The following is a 22,940-nucleotide window of genomic DNA, read 5'->3' on the forward strand; positions in this document are numbered from 1 at the left end:
GGTGGAAACAGGAGATGGAGATGGCAAGGGCAAAGGATGGTGGCACTGTAGAACAGCAACTTTACTCTGAGTGAAATACAGGCTTTGGAATGACTTTGCTTTTACTCTAGGCAACATTGCGGGGGGGGGGTGTTCTTGTCTCAGGAATAAGGAATGAGAGTAATTGAGAAGTTCGTCATGCCAATGGGCACATCTGTGCCCATTTTGGCTGATGGGGTAAGTATGCTGCTCTGAGCAGTAATACATGCTATGAAGAGGAAGATGCAACAGCATAGGCAGGCACGTATGCTTAGAGCGTAGACACGACTTAGTGAGCTGATACATGAGGCACAGGAACATCTCAGTACACCGCAGAGGACAACTTGAAAATGCAGCCTTTTAAAAAAATGTGCTTTGAAAAAGAGCAATTACATTTTCTAACATATATTTACATGTTGCGAATTTAACATACTCATCCTTTCACCACTGACGTACTTAAGAGCTGCTTCAGCTAAAATCTACTATTACCTGAGTACTCCCATCCCTAGCCACTCCTCTTTAGCAGAGGTGGAAACTCAGGAAAGAGGAACTAATAAGCAATTTCTCCAGGCTGCTCTGAGGCCAGGGATCCAACCAGAGATCTCTGCTTTTGTCCACAGCATTTTCAGGCCAGTTGAAACACAAACTGTGTTCTCAGTGCCACTGCTACTCTGAAGAGCTCTTTTTCCAAGGTCACATTAGAAAAAGCCCTTCAGAGGGCTTTTGAAAAGAAATTAATTTTTTTTATGGCTGTACCCATGGCATATGGAAGTGCCTGGATCAGGGACTGAATCCACATATGGAAGCACCTGGGCCAGGGATTGAATCCAAGCCTCAGTTGTGGCAACGCCAGATCCTTTAACCCACTGCGCCAGGCCAGGGATCAAACCCACGCCTCTGCAGCAACCTGAGCTGCTGCAGTCAGATTCTTAACCCTCTGCACCACAGCAGGAACTCTGAAATTAACGTTTTTTAACCTTCTCATTCTTTCCTTTTAGATTCAAAGCAATTATTATTGGAATTACTAGTAACTATTCATGAGAGAGGCAAGTTTGGGGTACTCCAAATGCAGCATGTTTTTTGGGTTTTTTTTTTTTGTTTTTTTTTGTCTTTTTTTGCTATTTCTTGGGCCACTCCCGCGGCATATGGAGGTTCCCAGGCTAGGAGTTGAATCGGAGCTGCAGCCACCGGCCTATGCCAGAGCCACAGCAACGCTGGATCCGAGCCGCGTCTGCAACCTACACCACAGCTCACGGCAACGCCAGATCGTTAACCCACTGAGCAAGGCCAGGGACCGTACCCGAAACTTCATGGTTCCTACTTGGATTTGTTAACCACTGCACCACGACGGGAACTCCCGAATGCAGCATGTTTTATATGCTGCGACGATGCTAAGATTCAGGGTGTGGTACTGAATCATACACATGTTCTTGTCTGAGTCCCCTTGTAATTCCCTGCCTAGGGTCTAGGGTGCAGGCTGTGAAAGAGAGCAAAACAAAGCCAACTGGCCCAAATGAGGATTGAACCCATGATCTGAGGAGCAATATAAATTCTTAACCACAGTATATGGTTATTTCCTGCTCTTCATAATATCGTAACACAGCACCATTTATTTCAAAGGCTTAGCAACCTTCTCCCTACCTAGGTAAGCAAAGCAATTCTCCTTAGCCGGGGAGCAACGGTAGGTGGTCTCAGAAGAATGGCTTAGGTTTAAAGCAGCCTGAAGAATGGAGGAGAAATTCTCCTTCCTCCCATCCTTAGTGAAGGGGCAACAGTTGGAATCTTTTCAATCAGCTTTGTGAAACCTATAAAGCAATCCTGAAAGCAGCTGGGTATAGGAACAGGAAGTTGAGTTCCTATACCCAATCCCTTTACTTAAAGCTTCTGAAGGATTTATTTTATGGTTTTTTCTAATCTCTTTCACCACTCGGAAGAACACAAAAGGTGGCATTTCCTTTTTTTTTTTTTTTTTTTTTTTTTGCCTTTTTGCCTTTTTGCCTTTTCTAGGGCTGCTCCTGCAGCATAGGGAGGTTCCCAGGCTAGGGGTCTCATTGGAGCTGTAGCCACCAGCCTACACCACAGCCACAGCCACGCGGGATCCGAGCCGCGTCTGCGACCCACACCACAGCTCACGGCAACGCCGGAACCTCAACCCACTGAGCGAGGCCAGGGACCCAACCCGCAACCTCATGGTTCCTAGTCGGATTTGTTAACCACTGAGCCACGACAGGAACTCCAAAGTTGGCATTTCAATGTATAAACTTAAAGAATAAGGGTTAAAAATGGGACAATAACATGCTAATAATCTGATGTGAATGATGAAGCCATATAGTTTTGATATATTTATTTGGCAGGATAGCTTTGTGAGTTGAAGTAAAATTGTAAAATTAATTTTAAAAGTTTACTGAACATGAGACCAACTGTAAATCTATACTTTATGAATCTAATGTATTTCTTCACTTTTAAATTTTAAGCATATGGAAAAAGTACATTTGATATTAAAAATACTTAGAGCTTTATTCTCAATAGAATGTATTAAATACTGGTTGTCACCTTTGAAAATTCTTAGCACCTATGAAATTCTTATTCCAATAGAATTTTTTGAAGTTATCATTTGTCCATGTCTATTTTATTTGTTATGTAGTATGTGTTTTACTTTATTTTGTTAACAAGAAGCAGCCCAGAAAATGTAGCTCTTATAGAATGAGACATATTGAATTTGCTCTTTATTTAGAAAGTGAGAGAGAGAGAGAGGATATACAAAATCTGGAAATTGAAGTTCCCATCGTGGCTCAGTGGTTAACGAACCCAACTAGTATCCATGAGGACGCAGGTTCGATCCCTGGCCCCGCTCAGTGGGTTGAGGATCCCGAGTTGCTGTGGCTGTGGTATAGGCCAGCAGCTGTAGCTCCAATTTGACCCCTAGCCTGGGAACCTCCATATGCCACGGCTGCAGCCCTAAAAAAAAGAAAAAATACCAAAAAAAATCTGGAAATTGTTTCTAATACAGACATATTTATAATGTAAGATACAGGGCTAACAATAAGTGTTTAGGCTTTAAAGAACACCAAACTGTTATCAATCATGAAACGGAAAGTTTTTCCAAAGGCTACTACTTTGGATATCCACAACGGAGGTACTTTAAAGTTTGAGGGAAGGGCAAAGATCACAAAGGAGGGCTCTGTTTCTTTTGCCTTTTAAGGAGAGCTTTTAAAAGCATTTGCTCATGCTCACAAAATCTAAAAAAAAATTAATATTAAATTGCTGCACCAACCCCTCAACATTCAATTATTTTAGAATACTCAAATTACTAGCAAGTGCTAAGAGGGTATTATTTGCGTGATATTCTAGACCTGGATCATCACCCTAAGCACACATTGGTGTAAGCATCTTCTTTTTCCAGAACAGCAAGACACAAATCTGTTCTCTTATTCGTTCAAGTCCTAATGACTCAAATACTTTAGACATCTATAAGTAGACCCAGTATTTATTCTTTTAATGTTCAGACAAAGGTAAATATATTGTTAAGTGCCTACGGTATGATGTTAGGCCACATCTAATATGATAATGATTTTGTACAATATTTGTGTTCTACTTAATCTTTACCACTACAGTCTTTCATCTGAAAAAATGAAGAATATCTCAAGCAATGATTCTCAGGAAAGGAGGAAGATATCAGTTTACTCGACTGAAATCAAATATGATTTTATGGGGACAAGAGGAAAGTGGAATTCAAACTACTAAGATAATTTTCTTCATTTGCCAAGCATCAGGGCTATAACCCAACTGGTTCTAGATACTCTTTGGTGAAGTATGTGTGTGTGTGCACACAGATGCCTATGTGCACACTCTTTTAAGTCTCTGTTTCTGAGGTTTTGTTTTTTTCCATAGGAAGTTTATTTTCTTCCCTTCAAAATACGTGTTACTAAAATCTCTCAAAATACTCATACCTTGTATGTGGTCACTTTGATAATACAATTTATACACATCCCTGTAATTTGTTCATTTTTTTTTTGTCCACGTAGGATAGAAACGAACCAAAAAGTGGTACCAAGTGTTTTGCTTTTACTCACAGTGAACTGGGGATGTACCAAATAAAATAATTTCACAAACTGCTTTAATTACATTTCTGCCTTTATCACAAATGTACACTATCTGTTCATCCACTGTCACCTGTTCCGACTCTTTGACAAACATCACTTTCTACCTAGGACTGGAATGACTCATATAACTTATCTCTCCTACTATATTACATACTCCTAAGGCAAAAAGTAGATCAGATTTATAGGATGAACTGTTTAAACATAATTAAGGGGAGAAAAAGCAGCCTCCTAGGAGCAAAAGGGTAAGGTTTGGAGACAGATATAAGAATAGGGTCAATTTCTTATAGTTTACCTTCTCCCTAGGAAACACAAAACCCATGAGTTCTGACAGGGTGACAACCCATATTCAGATTCTCACACCGTCACTGTTTTACAGATGGCTTTTTCTGATTTTCTACCCAACAGCATTGTGCCTGTGGCTCTTAATCAAAGCAGCATAGGGATTCCAACTGGAGACTCTGAAGATGTGATAAGATTTCAGAATCTGATATACTCACTACATGTAATTTCTGTGACCGGAGGCGCTAGATGAATTCAGATAATTCTCTGTAACTCAGGAGCCATCACCCAGACAGGGAGTGGTTCTTGCTCTTTAGTTTCTCTTGCCACATTCTGCTGGCCAGTTTTTGGCCACATCTCTGCACAGTAGCATGACCAAGGGATTAACAAAGGAGTGCATTAAACTAGAGGCTAAAATAAAGATTTCAGATTTCCACAGGTTATATTTAGCTGTGCTATTCTATAGATAATTCTGGGTAAAGGGCATAGAACCGTCTAGGTTCCAAACTATACCTTGAATTAGATGCTTATAAAATCTCACAAACACTTAATTTCTCATTTGGTAATTTATACACTGAAACTAACAAATTAGGTATGTTTTAAGACTCGGGCCATGCTGCTTTTTGGAAATGGCAACAGAATGTAAATTGTGAATTAAGATAATTAATTTTTCATAGTGTTTTTGAAATATCCAGTTTAACTCTCTAAAAAGCATATTTTAGCCAGGAGTCTTGCCACAGACACTTGCCAAAAATAGTCTAGCCTTAACATCTCCATAATGAGCTTCCCTGACAATAGTGTACAGTCAGAAGTGACTCATGTACAGCTTTTCTTTTCATAAGAAAAAATCAATATGAGTGATGCTACCACTACCACGAGGACTGGGGGGGGGGAGCTTGCTTAAACTAATTATTCACAATGTGTCAAGTCTAGTTACCTAAAATAGTCAAGAATAAGAATGATCACAAAATAGTCTGCCTTGAAGGGGAAAAATATAATTATGCTGCCTACAATGGTTTTAAACCCATACTGTTTTAGAAAAATGCCAAATTACAACATCAAAATATAAAAGCAAATTTGGTTTACAATGAATCTACTTACACAGAAGTACCCAATGTAGTCAGGGCCTTTGAAAGAAATAAAGTAGGTCTGTTAGCTATTTCCAGTAACTCAAAAAGTCTAATAGCAAGTGAACATTTGTAACATATAAGCAATCATCATCTCTCTCATCTCTTCTCTCTCACTCACGTACACACTCTCACGTACACACACCCTTACTGACACAACAACAGAACACATCACCTTTTGTGTAGTCACCCTGTTGCCTAGAAAGGAACGAACCTCCCTTGCTAATTTCTCAGAATTAAGTAGTGCGACAGAGCAGCATAGTTCTGAATCAAGCTCCAGACACTGCCTGCACCTGCATAATTCCCTGCCAAGACATCGAAGTACAAACAAGTAGAGGAGAAGAAAAGAAAGATAGTCTTTTAAGTGTGATGATAGACCACATTCTTGTTTTATTAAATAAGAATACACCCATTAATCACTTGGATATTCTAGATAAATTATTACCAACTTGAACTTACAGAAAGGAATAGACCCACAGTTCACTGCACATTTATTAACCAAGACATTATGGAATCTTCTTTTACTGAGATGTTTGTGTTCATCTACATTAATTATAATTCTCTATAAAAATATATAATCTAAGTACTGAAAGAGAGGAAATAAATTTACCTTTGTTTTCTAATGGGCAAAAGCCATTAATGTAACTAGCTTAGTAAATACTAGAAATTATTCTTCAACTGGGACAAAGAATATTTCTACCTTGAAGTTTTGACCACTAATAAGCACATTAATTTGTGAACTATAATTTGTCACCATGGATAAACTTCTGTCGATAATTCTGAGCTCTCCATCCTGCTTCTTATTTGTTATAATCTTTCCTGCTTTTACTCACAGTCTCCAAGGCCAAGGAAATCATAGTCTATTAGTTTCATGTTGTAATTCTCACAAAGTTTTCCTGCTACTTACACAGAAACTATGTATTTTTATAATTGGGGGAAGTCCTCAGCCTATTCAGGTCTTATTTCAGTCTACAATAAATCAAACTTTCAATTAGAAGAACATAAAACTTGACCATGACAAGTATTTTTAACTTTGTTTTTGTTTTTTGTTCTGGCTGCACCCACAGCATGTGGAAGTTCTGGGGCTAGGGACCAAAACCATGCCACAGCAGTGACCCAAGCTGCTGCAAAGACAATGCCAGATCCTTAACCCGCTGCACCACAAGAGAAACCAGTATTTTATTTTTAGTATTATAATTTTTTCTTTTTATGGCCACACCTGCAGCATATGGAAGTTCCTGGGCTAGGGGTCAAATCAGCTCTGCAGCTAAGGCCTATGCCACAGCCACAACATCACCAGATTCGAGCTACATCTGTGACCTATGCTGTAGCTTGGGGCAACATGGAATCCTTAACCCATTGAGCAAGGTCAGGGATTAAACATCTTCACAGACACAATGTCTTGACCTGATGAGCCACAATGGGAACTCCCAGTATTTTAATTTTAAAACAGTGTATTTATAAATAAAAACTTAATCCAGGATAGGAATTTCATTTAAAAAGTACTTGGCCATTTCTAACATTTAGGTTTTAGAGATTAAGGGACCACAAAGAAACTAGATCATTGTCTTCTATAAAATGCTTAGTTTCTTTTCCCCCCCTTTTAGGGTCGCACTCACAGCATATGGAGGTTCAGGCTAGGGGTTGAATCAGAGCTACAGCTGCTTGCCTACACCACAGCCACAGTAACGCCAGATCCAAGCCACATCTGCAAACTACACCACAGCTCACATCAACACTGGATCCTTAACCCACTGAGTGAGGCCAGGGATAGAATCTGCAACCTCATGGTTACTAGTCGGATTTGTTTCCGCTGTGCCACAACAGGAACTCCAAAACAGTTAGCTTTTTAAAAGAAGAATGGGCACTCATATGGATTTCTGCATGCCCATGTTCACAGTAGCATCCTGTGCAATAGTCAAAAAGTGGAAGCCACTCAAGTTTCTATGCATGGGTGAATGGACAAACAAAACGTGGTAGATGCATTCAACAGAATACTATTCAGCCTTAAAAAGTAAGGCAATTCTTCTACAGATGTGATAAATTCATTTGAGTAATAAAAAAATGAAAAAATAAACATAAAAAATAAAAAGTAAGGCAATTCTAACACAGGCTACAACATGGATGAACCTGGAAGACACTATGCTAAATCAAATAAGCCAGTCACAAAAGGACAAATACTATAGGATTGATTCCACTTACGTGAAGTACCTAGAAGAGTCAAATTCATAGAGACGGAAAGTAGAATGATGGTTTTCAGGGGCTGGGGGAGAGGGAAATTGGAGGTAGTGTTCAGTGGGTACAGAGTTTTGCTTGGGGAAGATTAAAAAGTTCTGGAAATGAATGGTAGATGGTTGCACATGAGTGTGAATGAACTTAAGGCCACAGAATTACACACTTAATCTTGCTTAAAATGGTAAATTTCATGTTATGTATATTTTACAATAAAAAATAGAGTACAGCTGAGTAACATCCTGAAAACCGAACAATAATCTATCCAGTCGCAGATGAAGAAGACAGTGAGTGACCTGACATCTGAATCCTTTTAAAAAGAAATCTGGGAGTTCCCGTCGTGTCGCAGAGGAAATGAATCCGATTAGGAACCATGAGGTTGCGGGTTCAATTCCTGGCCTTGCTCAGTGGGTTAAAGATCTGGCATTGCCGTGAGAAAAAAAGAAATCTATACCTGTTGAGTCTTTAATTTCACCGTTTTATTTTTTGTTTTGTTCTCTCCTACCATTTTATCCCAAACCCTCTAAGTTCATTTGATTCTATTTATAAGTTTTATGATTTCTGGGTTTTAAGACCTGTAGACCAGACTACAAGAATCACCAATTGTTATGGTCAGAAGAACTGTATTCTTGAAATCTAGTTCACCATCTACATGGAGCCAAAGAACACAATTTCATATCATACAGAAGTATATTTTTTGTAATATAACCATTATCCTTTTCTACAATATTAATCAAAATTGATTTTCTCCAGACTAGTCTATGCAACCCTGAGTTATATACTTGTTGTAAGTCCATCTATGGATTTTCTGGAATTTAAAATAATGTTCTAAAATTTCAGTCTTAACTCCTAATTAGAATATCTGAAGAATTATTGACCCATGATTTATACAATTGATACGAACCTACTTTCAGGTTCATTATTTTCACAACAAAGCTGTGAAAATACATTCTCAGAAATTTTTTTTTGTCTTATCTTTTTTTTTTTGGGTCTTTGTGCAGCATATGGAGGTTCCCAGGCTAGGGGTCTAATTGGAGCTGTAGCTGCCAGCCTATGCCAGAGCCACGGCAACACCAGATCTGAGCCGCGTCTGCAAACTACACCACAGCTCATGGTAACACTGGCTCCTTAACCCCCTATACGAGGCCAGGGATCGAACCTGCATCCTCATGGATGCTAGTCGGATTTGTTAACCACCGAGCCAGGACAAGAATTCCTATTTTATCTTATCTTAAATGTAGCAGTTAAGAGCTTGGACTTTGAGGTCAGATGGTGTGGGTTTGAATCCTGTTTCTATCACTTACTAGATATATCAGTGGGTAAATTATTCAAATTCTCTAAGTCTCAGTTTCCTCATTTTTAAAATATGGATATAAATACCTAAGCATTGTTTTGAGGACCATTCATATAAAGCTCCTCTGCAGTGTCTGACATGTAGCAGGTTCTTAATAAATGGTAGCTATTAATACCACTAATAACAACAACACGTAGAAATGACAAGTGCCCTATGGGACTGAAAAATATTATATTGCAACTTTTTAAAATGATGCCACAGTTTTGACTCTAAAATGAATCCAGAAAAAAAAAGCAACAGTACATTTTAAGACTTCTTTGTTCATCTCTTTCAAATAACTTCACTCTTATCATCATATTAGGCAAAAGAAATTAAGCCAAACAAAAACAAGAAGAACAGGTACCTACATGTATATAAACAGACACAAACACATATCTCTCCAATGCGCTGTATACAAATTAAGGAAGTTGCATAGAAACATGGGGAAAAGAGTTGAAAAAACAGGAGGCATCATAAACTACAAAGAGGGTAATTACATATACAAATATAGGCAATTTCTAAGTTCAACCGTTTAAACGACTCATTCAGAATCACATTATTGTCAGAAAAAATATACTATAACCCTTCTAGTAACTACCCTAGGGCACAGATCCACAAGTCCAGAAAAATTGGATATTTTCATCCTTTATTTTATCCATGTAGACAAAAGAATATCATATTTTCTTTAAATAAAATCAAATTACTACTATAGTTATCACTACTAAGGATTTCTAAAGTATATAATATTTGATACTGGGATTTCTGCCACAGTTTCATTAGAGAGTACAAAGGTTTTCTATACTATCGACTTGGACTCAACTATAAAGAAAAATGGAAATTTCATAACAGACTTCTGTTTCTAAAGATGTGTTCCTTGAACACTAATGGCATAAGACACGAGGGTGGGAGGATAAAAGGGTTCTGCAGTCTGAAAGTCTGGGAAATGCTACATTCTGTATCTCTCAGAGATTCCCCACACTATTAACATAAAAGGTTCGGAGAAATCCTGCAGTGAGCAGAGCTGTTTAAATATGTTTAACCAATGTTCCCAAAATTCATTTGGACATAGAATTATTTTTTCAAGCAAGACCAAGGAACCAGTATTCCTCATAATACCTTATTTTAGGAAATATATAATAAATTGCCTTTTATTAGCTATTAAAAGAGTAATTTCACATGCACCTGTCCCAAAAAGATAGTTACTGGCAGAGTTTGCTCAACTCCCAAAATGAGTCCATGGTATTTTATGACAGGGACAAAAATCTAACATGCCTAGACTTGCATTTGTACTATCTTTAGCAAGTTGCGGTTATTTCCAGAATATGTGTTTCAACCGCCTTACTGCCTGTATATTCTTAATCAAGTCCAAACACTCAATTTCTAATACCTGTGAAAATTTAAGCATGAAAATGACCCTCCAAGCCTTTGCTTTTCTTTCTGGGCTTCAGTGTAAGCCAAGAAAAACCCTATAGCTGTGAGCTACATCTTCAAACATAAGAATACTAAACTCAGTTACCAGCATTTTATTAACTGGTGCTATGCTGCATTTATGCAGTTCTATAGTAAAATAATGACTCTTCTACAACATTAATCCTGAAGCAAAGTACTGGTTGATTATTACTTCTTTTCCCTGACATCCCCCTAATATCCCTATTAACTTTATAGAACAAAGTACTGTAATTACTACTTTATCTATTGGAGATTGAGCAACTTGCCAAGTACCAATAGTCAGCAGGGACCAATTTCTTGTTGGACAGACACTGTGCCTATTACAACTATAGAAATTGCATCAGATAATCGCCCTGAAATATGAACAAAAACAGGAAATTCCTTTACTAATAGCTTATTATTTAAGGAACTTTCTTCTTTTGAAATAATTTGGAATACAATTTGCTAGAAATCTAAACTTGAACCAAAAAATCCAATGGCATGCTAGATAGCTTTTTGTGAGTTCAGAAATTAAGAACAAAGTCTTAACAACTATAATGATGCATTCATTACTTTGTCCTTGTGTTAGATGAAACGAAATAAGTAACCTACAATTAATTCTGGGTAAAGTGTGAATGTGAATGATTAATGCAGCCAGGCTATAGCATCACTTTTTTCTTAGGTTCTCCCTCCATCTCCAAAGGTAAACAAAAGTGTAACAAAGCGTGTGAGATGAAATAGACATCAATTTTTGAAAAAGTCTAACAAAGAAATTCACAATGACTGTTATTATGGAAATAATACATTTAAATAACCCACAGATATTTGGTCACTGATTTTCAAGTTATACAAAATAAGCCAGCCAGTTGAAAGAGAAAAACACTTTAAAACATCTATGGCAGAATACATGTAATCACAGCATTTTATATTACGTTAATATATATCAATAACATTTTACCAGAGATAAGGCAAACGGTCTAAGAGAAGAAAAAAATCTGACATGAGAGAAGTCAAGAATGTTGACAATTCAGTAAAGGAAAAGGAGTTAAAGTATCACGTTCAAGTTTCATAAGTTTTTTTTTTTAATGTAGAAGCAGAGGTAACAAAAATTGGTCTTCACCTGGTAAGTGTGTACTCCCTGAGTCCTGAATGCAAATTCATGGCAGAAAAAGTACCTATGCATCCACGCAATCTTTTGTCTCGACCAATCTTCCATGTTACAAACAGTGGGCTGTAATGGAAGATAAAAATAGGGTAAATCAATCAATTCAATTCAAGGAAGTATTTGTTGAATATTTACTATATGCAAGATTAGGTGCCTGAAGACCAGATGACAGGCCTTCCGGGGCTTAGAGTCTGGCCCAATAGGATTACATTTAGCAACAATTATAGCTACGCTGTTTTGAGTATCCTATATGTTAGGAAGCCCAATAGATGTTTTCAACATATATATATATATATATATATATATATATATATATGTTAATCCTCATCAACAACTCTAGGAGGCTGATACTATTACTCATATTCCGATTTTACAGATGAGGCAGTCCCACAGCTAACACGTCATCAAGTAGGAACTCAAAATTGGCCAGTCTTGACTATAGAGCTTTTACTGCCTGATTCCTCATTTTAAACCTCAAGTCACTGATTCCTAAATCTAGTCTGGAAAATCAAGGGAAAAAAATCAACAGACTCAATCTGAACACTTACTGAATGTATGGGGGGGGGGCAAAGCACTGTGAAAGGTACTACTGGAGATACAAAATTGCCTAAGACAGAGTCTTTGGTCTCTAGGAGCCAGTACAGGAGGCAGGCATGTTCAGGCTAACACAAGGCAAAAGGAAGTAGGTGCTATAAACCATGTCTAAAATGCCAAAAAGTAGGCTACTGGGATAAAAGAAAATTTAATTGAGTTGTATCATCTTCAGCTTGGCCTAGACAAATGAGAAGAGTTTGGAGAAAGAGGTGAAGGACAACAGCAAATATTAACAAATTAATACCCTGAAACCAGACAATTTATTTTAATTTTTAGATAAAATTATTGCTGATAAATACAATTTCTCAAGCACCAAATAACAAAATGTCAATTATAATAAAATGACAAGAAAATAATTTAGTTGCTTTGTGTTGCTTCGAGAAGGTAATTTTAAGAAGGTAGTTTTATGGAGTTCCCATTGAGGCTCAGTGGTTAACAAATCCGAGTAGGAACCATGAGGTTGCGGGTTCTATCCCTGGCCTTGCTCAGTGGGTTAAGGATCCAGCGTTGCCATGAGCTGTGGTGTAGATCGCAGATGTGGCTTGGATCCCGAGTTGCTGTGGCTGTGGCGCAGGCCGGCGGCTACAGCTCCAATTAGACCCCTAGCCTGGGAACCTCCATATGCCCTCAGAGCGGCCCTAGAAAAGGCAAAAAGACAAAAAAAAAAAAAAAAAAAGAAGGTAGTTTTAAATGAAGTTTAATATGGTAATTTGGATTCTGTAGCAAAGCACTGACTGTATCAACTAATGGTTACATTTAAAAACAATTATTTTCTAAGTAGAAGCAACATTTGTCAGTTTTTATGAATTAGATTAATCTATACATTTGGGGACGTATTTTGTAAAAAGATTAATACCCTACAATTGAGGATGGTTCCTGTTAATGTGAGTATTCACAGTATTATTGGTATAATACGTTTCTGCTTTCTAAAAATTTAACTTTTATGGGGATATACCACATGTCATATATTTTGTATAATAGGCTGTTGAGTTGGAGAACACATTCCTTATTTAAAGTATTCTCTAATCAGTCATCAGCAGTTAGGGGAAAAGATACCCTGTTCAAGCACTTCAATCACCCACCTCAAACATTTAAATTGTGCTGTGTTCTGACGAGTAACCACAATGACAGACAGGTTCCCAAATAAATAATGTATACAAACCAGGGAGCAGTACTAAGAATTACCGCCTTCCAAGAGCTGAATGTCCAGAGGCATTGAAAAAGATGACTATAAGGCCAAGTTTTGTCAACGTTAGTATTCACATGCTGGATGACCTACACTAAAGGTACTCAAATAAAAAAGCCAAAGGTAAAGTCCAGGATTCTTTTGCTCTCGACATCATATGTACTAACCATCTTCTAACTTGAGACAAGATTCTAATGTTCCAGTTGAAATTTTTCACTAATTGCTCTTGACTAGCAGCTGATCAAGAAGTCAAGAATCAGATGAGATGACTTTCTCAGCAATTCTTCTATTTTTCATACAAATACTAGTATCCTAAAACTCACACACACTTTGTCTTTAAAGATGAATTTCCCCACTTCATTTTTCACTTTCTAATTTGGCAGACTCAATGTCAGCAGCCATTAAATGGATAGTAAGATATCAATCCTCTTCCATAACAATGCTTATACAAAAGATCTCTATGTAAGACAGGTCCCTCAGCCGATTTAGAACAAAGTGGAGCATACTGTAACATACATAATAGCATGTCTTTAAAATACCATGATGGCTTCTCAATAACACAGAACTAAGTGGTATAGTGTCTTCCTCTGTGACTTGAGTGGGAAGCCTAAAAGTATGAGTGAATTCATTTCCTATCGAAAATATAAAAGTCAGTTAAAAGTACTTTACCTTCATTCCTCTTATTTATCCCACTAAGATAGCTAAGGACATTATTCTTACCATAATCCTACCTCCTCAAGCAAACATTTGAAATTTGTAGAGTAATAAAAAGAACACTATTAAACACTACATTATGAAATAGGTTGGCGGACATTCAAACACTTAGTGGGAGAAAGGATGACAGTTTCTTATTATGCTGTACTAAGGATGAAGGGATGATTCACTCAGAAAGTAGGATGCTAGAGAATAAGCTGCATTTTGCCAGGCACTCCATAATAAACAAGGGCATAGAGATGCAAAAGTGCACAACACTTTCAGGGACCAGGAGGTAATCTGACAGTCTCGATAACTTGCTATGGTCTCCTCCCTACTTAACATCCTATGAATTTTAGGCACTGTTGAGTATATGTTCTGAAGAGCCCTCAAACAGGTAGAGCAGATGCAAAATCACCTATAGTCTCCCTGTTCCTTACGTGCCCCAGGCAACATCCACTTTGCAGACTGGTATTGCAGGGAAGTATCTGTGTCAAAGATGGGAGCAATTGCTACGTGACAATCTCACTGTGTTTAGGACAGATGCCTGAAGATAGAAGAAATCAGACTTTTGATCAAATGAAACTATTCCTTCAAAGTCTGAGACTCTGATTTCTCATTTACAGATGCTCTCCCAATGTCTTTTATAAAGAACATGTAGGAGTTCTCTTGTGGCTCAATAGGTTAAGGATCTGGTGGTGTCACTGCAGCTGCTTGAGTGGCTGCTCTGGCGCAGGTTCAGTCCCTGGCCTGGGAACTTCCACATGCTGCAGGAGTGGCAAAAAAAGGGGGGGGGTTAAAACTCAAAATATCTAGAAGCAACATTTGATGGGGAAAATAATTTGGGAAGTTAAGCATTTTAAAGTAGACTGAAATAGAATAAACATCACTGACCGCAAGAGATTGTATCTTGTGGTGATAACTACTTTATACAGGGAAATGACTATGGGAACATTCAATACATATTATCTAAAAATAGCAACAAAAATTTTTCTTTTCTCAACACACAGAGGGACGAAATAGGCAATTTCATTCTTAAATGTGTTATTAAAACATGTATGAGTTCCCCAAAGGAATAAGACATCAGCATAATCAGAGACAGATCAAAGTTGAAAAAGGGATTTGAGCCTGTTGAGAGGAGCTGCTTGCTGAATGACAAGGAAAAAAGGAAAACAGTTCCCTAGTAAGACAAAGAGTGAATGTTTTTGGAAAATGCTTTTTACCATATGGTTTGAGGCCACCTACATACATTGAAAAAAATACTACAAACTAGAAAGAGGCTCAAAATGAAATGAAATATTAATGGAAATGTTTATCTGAAGGTAACCAGACATCGCTTTTTAAGGTATTTTCCTATTTCTAAACAGATTTTGTGCCACTTAGTTCTGAGAAATGTTTGGAGGAAGGTAAAGTCTCTCCATTTTTCCAAGTCTGTAGACAGGAACAGGAAGTAACCATCTAATCTAGGGTGAATCCTCCCTGCCAACTGGAAGCCAATACCATCAGGTCAATATAATAGTTCTCAGGAGAAATGGAGTTGCATGGAATCAGCAAAAGTCCAGAAAACCAATGTAAATCTGAACAGGGTACTTCCCAGTCTAAGCTGCATACCACCTCCTGTGCCCCTCTTCTGAAACTATTCTATTGACACAGACCAGGACGGGTTAGAAATATGTTTGTGATGGAGGGGTACGACTATGGAAAAAAGTGTATTTACTTAATATTTTATCATAAATCCTATCTCGTCTGCCATACCAAGGCAAAAACGAGAGGTTAAAAAATAGCCTTTGGCATTTGCAAGCCCCTACTCTGGCAATTTGCTCTTCTTTAGAGTTAGTTTCTTTCGATTGAGATTGGTAGGCAGTAACAGTAACAATATAATATCAATCTCCACCAATACACTAACTACTACTACTATAACAGGGATATTCAACAAGATTATTTACACTGTAGGTAGATATGGGACAAGAGAGGTACCCTCTAGCTTGGTTCTTCTGCCATCAAATAATGATTGCTTGCCAAATGAACTCAGGCTCCTCACCAACTTAGCTCAAAAACTCAGGAGTTCCCATCGTGGCTCAGTGGTTAACGAACCTGACTAGCATCCATGAGGATGCAGGTTCTATCCCTGGCCTTGCTCAGTGGGTTAAGGATCTGGCGTTGCCGTGAGCTGTGCTGTAGGTCACAGACATGGCTCGGATCCTGAATTGCTATGGCTGTGGAATAGGCTGGCAGCTACAGCTCTGACTGGACCCCTAGCTGGGCACCCTCCATATGCTGCAGGTGCAGCCCTAAATAGACAAAAGACAAAAACAAACAAACAAACAAAAAACACTTAGCTCAAAAATCCAACTATAGATTGCTCATAACAGCCAACTCAATACCATCATTTCCCAGTATCTAGAAGTTCAGAGAAAAACAGAGATGGCAGAGTCTTCTTGCTACAGCCAAGTTAAAACCTTTCATGTCCTATTTCAACACAAAGAAGCTACGTATCTCATTTCCAAACTATATAAATAACAGATACAATTTATAAAAATATATTTGATAATGGCTAAATCCCCTATCAGTCTGATCGAGCTGCCATAAGAAAATAATCTCAAAACAAAATAATAAGACTTGGTGGCTTAAACAACAGAAATTTATTTTCTCACAGTTCTGGAGGATAGAAAGTCCAAGATAAGGGGTCTAATAAGGTTCTGTTTCTGAGCGCTCTTTTCCTGACCTGTAGATAGCTGCTAAATCTTCACGTGGCCTTTCCTCTGAGCTTCAGAAAGAGAGAGGATGCACATGAGCTCTCTAGTATCTCTGATAGGAACACTAATCCTACTGCTTCGTGGCCCCATCCTTATGACCTCATTTAACCTTAATTACTTTGTTGTAGGCCCTATCTCCAAATACAGTCACATTGGGGGTTAAGGTTTCAACATATGAATTTTGTGGGGACACAGTTCAATCCATAGCAAACCTATAACAAAAATTCTAGCACATAGTTCAAACTTCATGGAGTGAGGTATCTTAGGTTATTAGCTGAGAGAGCCTTTAAGAGATTACCTATTTCCTCTTCACTTTACAGGTGAAAACCAAAAAGCTATCCAGGAAAACTAAATGCATGGTCGATTGGTTAGTATCAGAACCTGGCTAGTTCTCCAAATTTTCTAGCTATAGATTTAATTTTTTTCCCTCGGTATTGGGGGAAAACTGTGAGTTACAGCAACCTAGATGTCTTCTAAAGTACCAGAGAATTGAAGTTCCCTGGTGCCCTAGTGGTTAAGGATCCAGTGTTGTCACTGCTGTGGTACAGGTTCAATCCCTGGCCCAGGAACTTTAGCATGCTGCAGGCACGGTTGAAAACAAAAACAAAAACAAAAAAACAGAGAATAGGAAAACTCCATGAATACTACACATTACCACATGGGTGAGCACAAGCACAGATCCCCTTCTCTTCTCAGATATTAGCTGAGAAGATACCAGGACAAAGAGAAAATGCTGGATCAGCCTAGAAACACTAGACCCAATTTGCAAGCTTCTGTACTATTCTCATTAGAAGCCCAAAGCAAAATCTATCATTTTATCTTTGATAGTCTCCCAACACCCTTTCTGATTCCCTTGCAACCTTATTTTTTTTTTTCCTGTGCCTAGCCAGCCTTCATCGGCCTTCGTCATACTCAGCATATGGAGGTTCCCAGGCTAGGGGTCCAATAGGAACTGTAGCCACCGGCCTACACCACAGCTCACGGCAACGCTGGATCCTTAACCCACTGAGAGAGGCCAGGGATCGAACCTGCATCTTCATGGATGCTAGTCGGGTTCGCTAACCACTGAGCAACGACAGGAACTCATTATTATTTTCATTTTTAAAGCCCCAAAATAGATGAGAACAGCTACCTGCATTGGAAAAAAAAATGCTATATTTGCACATGTTTTAATCTTGTAACTTTACACCACAGTGGGTATTAAATTTAATATATGGTTGCATTTATTAGGAAGGATTAAATATCTGTGGCTTTTTTTCCCTGATAACAGGAACAAACCACAAATCTTTACTCTCTGAAAATCTAACTCATAAAATAAATTTAAATGACAAATTGCTATAGATTTCCAAAATGAAATAATTTATCTTTGGAATTTCTTTTCTGAAACCATTAGTTCAAAGAGCTTTAAAGTATGAGACTCAGCCTTTACTATGAAAAGAATTAATTATCTTAATATAAAACAGACCAGGCCAAAAAAGATCACCTTCTACTGAAGTCCTAAAATTTCTAAACTCAATATAAGCAAAACTAAGAGAACTAGGAGAACTAGATCCAGGGGATTTAGAATGAATATTGATTGATACAGTCACTATTTACTTTTTCATGCCATTAAAAACTTTCATGGAACTGTGTTTTAATACTTCCATTTGACTATTTGTATGCTGGACAGTCAGGGAATTCATAACACTTAAAACAATGAAAACAACTAAAGGGTCTTTTTGTTGTTGTTGGTTTGGTTGGGTCTGGGTTTGTCCCTATATCTCACCTCCCCAGCTTATGACTTATCTTCTACCATCTTGTCCTAGGAAATAAATATGCTGATTGATTTAAACACTAATCTAAAAACAGCTGGAACGTTATTCGGCTTCCTTATTCTAGATTTTTATCATGTTTCCCATTCCAAGGAGATCTCAAGTAATGTGCCAGCTTAATAAGTAAGACCAGCAATAAAACTGTGATGTACTTGTTTTTCACATGTTTTCTGGGTTTAGAAAGGTAACTGTTGATTTTAAGGTCCTTGTATTGGATTACTTGCTCCTTTAGGAGAAAGGAGCTGGATAGACTCAGCTTTGCAGCAGAAATTCAGCAAGCCTTTTTCATTTTAAGGAGAAGAAAGGCAGGATTTGAGGACAAAGTACTCAACTGAGACCATATTTTGTATCAGGGCAGCTTATGTCGCCTTTGCTTTTCTCCCTCCCCCTTCTCTTTTACCTTTCAGAAAACATTTCAACCTCTCAAGAACCTCTACCATGAAATATCCAAGAGATTAAAGGGCTTTTTTTTTTTAAACATGGAATTGACATCCTCACCTCCAGAGTGCTTCTTTTTAAAAATCAACTTTATTAATTTACATACAATAAAAGCACCCATTTTAAGTGTAAAATTCAATGAATTTCGACAAACGTATACACAGGTAACCTAAACCACAATCAAGTACAGAACATTTCCATCATCCCAAAGAGCTCCCTGTGTCTCTTTGCAATCAATCCCCGCCCCACACTCTTGGACCTTGGCAAACACTGACCTGCTATTGGTCCTTATAGCTTTGCCTTTTTTAGAATTTCATGTAAATGAAATCATCTGATATGCAGTTTCTTGTGTGTAGCTTCTTTCACTTAGAATAATACTTTTGATATTCATTCATATTGTTCGGTCCTTTTTATTTTTGAGTAATATTCCACTGAGTGGATATACCACAATTTGTTTATCTACTCACCCACTGACGGATATTTGGGTTGCTTCCAGTTTGGGCTATTATAAATAAAACTGCTATGACAATATTATTTGTATTCAAGTTTTTGTGTGAACCTCTTAGGTAACTACCTACAAAGAGAATTGCTGGGCTATGAGTAGGCGTCTGCCTTATCAGAAACTGCCGAACTTTTCCAATTGCTTATACCAATTTCCAGCAGCTGTACTAATTACATTCCTACCAGTATTATATGAGTGTGCCAGTGGCTCCACAGCCTCACCAACACTTCATGTTGCCTTTATAAAAATTCAGGAGTTCCCGTCGTGGAGCAGTGGTTAATGAATATGACTAGGAACCATGAGGTTGCGGGTTCGATCCCTACCCTTGCTCAGTGGGTTAACGATCCGGCGTTGCCGTGAGCTGTGGTGTAGGTCGAAGACGCAGCTCGGATCCTGCGTTGCTGTGGCTCTGGCATAGGCTGGCAGCTATAGCTCCGATTCGACCCCTAGCCTGGGAACCTCCATATGCCGCGAGAGCGGCCCACGAAATAGCAAAAAGACCAAAAAAAATAAAAATAAATAAAAATAAAAATTCAAATTAATATGTAGGGATATCTCATTGTGGTTTTAATCTTAAGCTCTCAGATAACTAAGGAGATGGAGCAACTCTTCAAGTGCTTAGTATAATTCACATATCTTCACTTGGAAAGGACCTGGATTGTATTTCTCCTTTTTATTAAGATGTAGGTTTTAAAAATAAATATTCCAGGAGTTCCCATCGTGGCACAGTGGTTAACAAATCCGACTAGGAACCATGAGGTTACAGGTTCGGTCCCTGGCCTTGCTCAGTGGGTTGGGATCCAGTGTTGCCGTGAGCTGTGGTGTAGATCGCAGATGCGGCTCGGATCCCGCGTTGCTGTGGCTCTCTGGTGTAGGCCGGTGGCTACAACTCTGATTTGACCCCTAGCCTGGGAACCTCCATATGCCGAAGGAGCGGACCTAGAAAAGGCAAAAAAAAAAAAAAAAAAAAGACAAAAATAAATGAATAAATAAATGAAAATACATATTCTGGAAACCAATCTTTATCACATATACATATTGAAAATATAATTTTCTAGTCTGTGGTTTGCCCTTTCATTTTATTAATGGTATCTTTTGAAGAAGATATGTTCTTAATTTTGATAAAGTTTATGTTTTTCTTTTCTTTCTTTTTTTTGCTTTTTAGGGCTGGATCCGTGGCATATGGAGGTTCCCAGGCTAGGGGTCGAATCGGAGCTGCAGCTGCTGGCCTACATCACAGCCACAGCAATGCCAGATCCAAGCCATGTCGCCACAGCTCACGGCAACATGAGATCCTTAACCCACTGAGTGAGGCCAGAGATCGAACCTGCATCCTCATGGATATTAGTCACATTTGTTTCTGCTGAGCCCACAACAGCAACTCCCAGTTTTTCTTCTCTAGTTCATGTTTTTGTGTCCAATAAATCTCATACTCTTTTCCAGGAGTTCTGTAATTTTAGTTTCTACATTTAGGTTTTAGGATACATTATGAGTTACTTTTTGTGTATACTATAAAGACTTAAGTTCAATTTTTTATTAATATTTGGTGACGGATTTTTGTGTGTATATATATAAGGAACACTGGTCATGGTTTTCTTGTCTTCTAATATTTTTGCCAGTTTTTAGTGATGCTGCCCTCAAATGAGTTGGGAGGAATTCGATCTTCTCTTTCCTACAAGTGTGGTTTATTTGTCTCTTAAATACCTGATAAAATTTAGCACTGAAGTCATTGGAGCTTAAATTTCAATTATGGGGTGATTTTTAATTACAAATTTAATAGATATAAAGCTATTTAGATTTTTATAGTTCTTTTTGAGTCAGTTTTGGTAATCTGTATCTTTCAAGGTATTCTTCCATTTCATCTAAGTTGTAGAATTTATCAGCATAAAGTTATTCACAATATTCCCTTATTATTCTTTTCATGTCTGGAGGATCTGTAGTGATATTCATTCTTTCCTTCCTGGTATTGGTAACTTGTGTTAATTTGTATCTTTTCTCTCTTGTTTTGCCTTTATCAGTCTAGCTATAGGCTTATCAATTCTACTGATCTTTTCAAAGAGCTGGCTATTGGTTTCATTGATTTTTCTCTATTATTAGTTTTCTATTTTATTGATTCATACTCTCCTAATATTTTATTGCTCTTTCTTCCTTGGGGTTTAATTTGATATTCATTTCCTTGCTTCTTAGAGTGGAATGTTATTGATCTTTAGAGCTTCCTTAGTTTAAAGCTATAAAATTCAGTCTAAGCACTATTAGTTGCATCCCACATGTATTAACATGTGTTTTCATTAGCACTCAATTCAAAATATTTTCTAGTGTCCCGTATAATTTCTTCTTTAACCATGATTTAGAGGTGTACTGTGTAATTTCCTAATATTTGAGAATTTTCCAGATAATTTTTGTTGTTGATTTCTAATTTAATTTCAGTTTGCTCAGAGAACATACTTTGTATTCAGTTCTTCTAAATATACTGAGCAACAATCCTAAAAGGGTGACCCTCCCAAGGGATTGTTTTATGGCTCAGAATGGGGTCTTGATGATTTTGAAAAGAAGACATATTCTGATAGTTTTAGGTCCAGTGTTTTATAAATAACAATTAGGAATAGTTGGTCGGTAATATTGGTCATATTTTATATCCTTATTGACTTTTCTGTCTGCCTGTTCTATTAGTTCCTGAATTAAGAATGCTGGGGTAAAAAAAAAAAAGAACGTACATATACATATGACTGGGTCACTTTGCTGTATAGCAGAAATTGAAGGACCATTGTAAATCAACTATACTTTAATAAAATTTTTTTATAAAACAAAATCAATTTGCATCAATTTTCAAGGTTAAAAAAAGAGAAATAACCAACTCTAATTGTGGTTTTGTCTACTTATATATTCAGTTGTAACTTTTGTTTTTCTTCACGTATTTTGAGGCTCTGTTAGGAGTACACACTTTTAGGATTGTTGCTTTCTTGATGAACTGACAACTGATCGCTTTATCGTTATAAAAAGTCCCATTCCTCCATTCTGAAATTTAATTTGTCTCATATGAACATAGTCACTCCAGCTTTCTTAGGATTAGTGCTTACGTGATATATCTTTTTCCATCGATTTATTTTTAACCTATAAGTTAAAAGTGCCTATATTTTTAAAATGGGTTTCTTGGGAGTTCCCGTCGTGGAGCAGTGGTTAACGAATCCGACTAGGAACCATGAGGTGGCGGGTTCGGTCCCTGCCCTTGCTCAGTGGGTTAACAATCCGGCGTTGCCCTGGGCTGTGGTGTAGGT

The 22,940-nt window shown here is 37.7% G+C and overlaps 1 protein-coding gene across 1 annotated transcript in view; it reads right to left on the reverse strand.

Moving 5' to 3' along the window:
* Positions 1–22,940, reverse strand: part of AMMECR1 (Alport syndrome, mental retardation, midface hypoplasia and elliptocytosis chromosomal region gene 1) — a 115,290-nt gene that overhangs the window by 49,652 nt on the left and 42,698 nt on the right. Inside the window, exon 2 of the mRNA XM_003135311.6 lies at positions 11,641–11,751. Coding sequence (XP_003135359.5) covers positions 11,641–11,751 — 111 coding nt within the window. The remainder of the gene's footprint in view (positions 1–11,640; positions 11,752–22,940) is intronic.

This window comes from Sus scrofa, chromosome X (assembly GCF_000003025.6).
Source record: "Sus scrofa isolate TJ Tabasco breed Duroc chromosome X, Sscrofa11.1, whole genome shotgun sequence".
NCBI lineage: Eukaryota > Metazoa > Chordata > Mammalia > Artiodactyla > Suidae > Sus > Sus scrofa.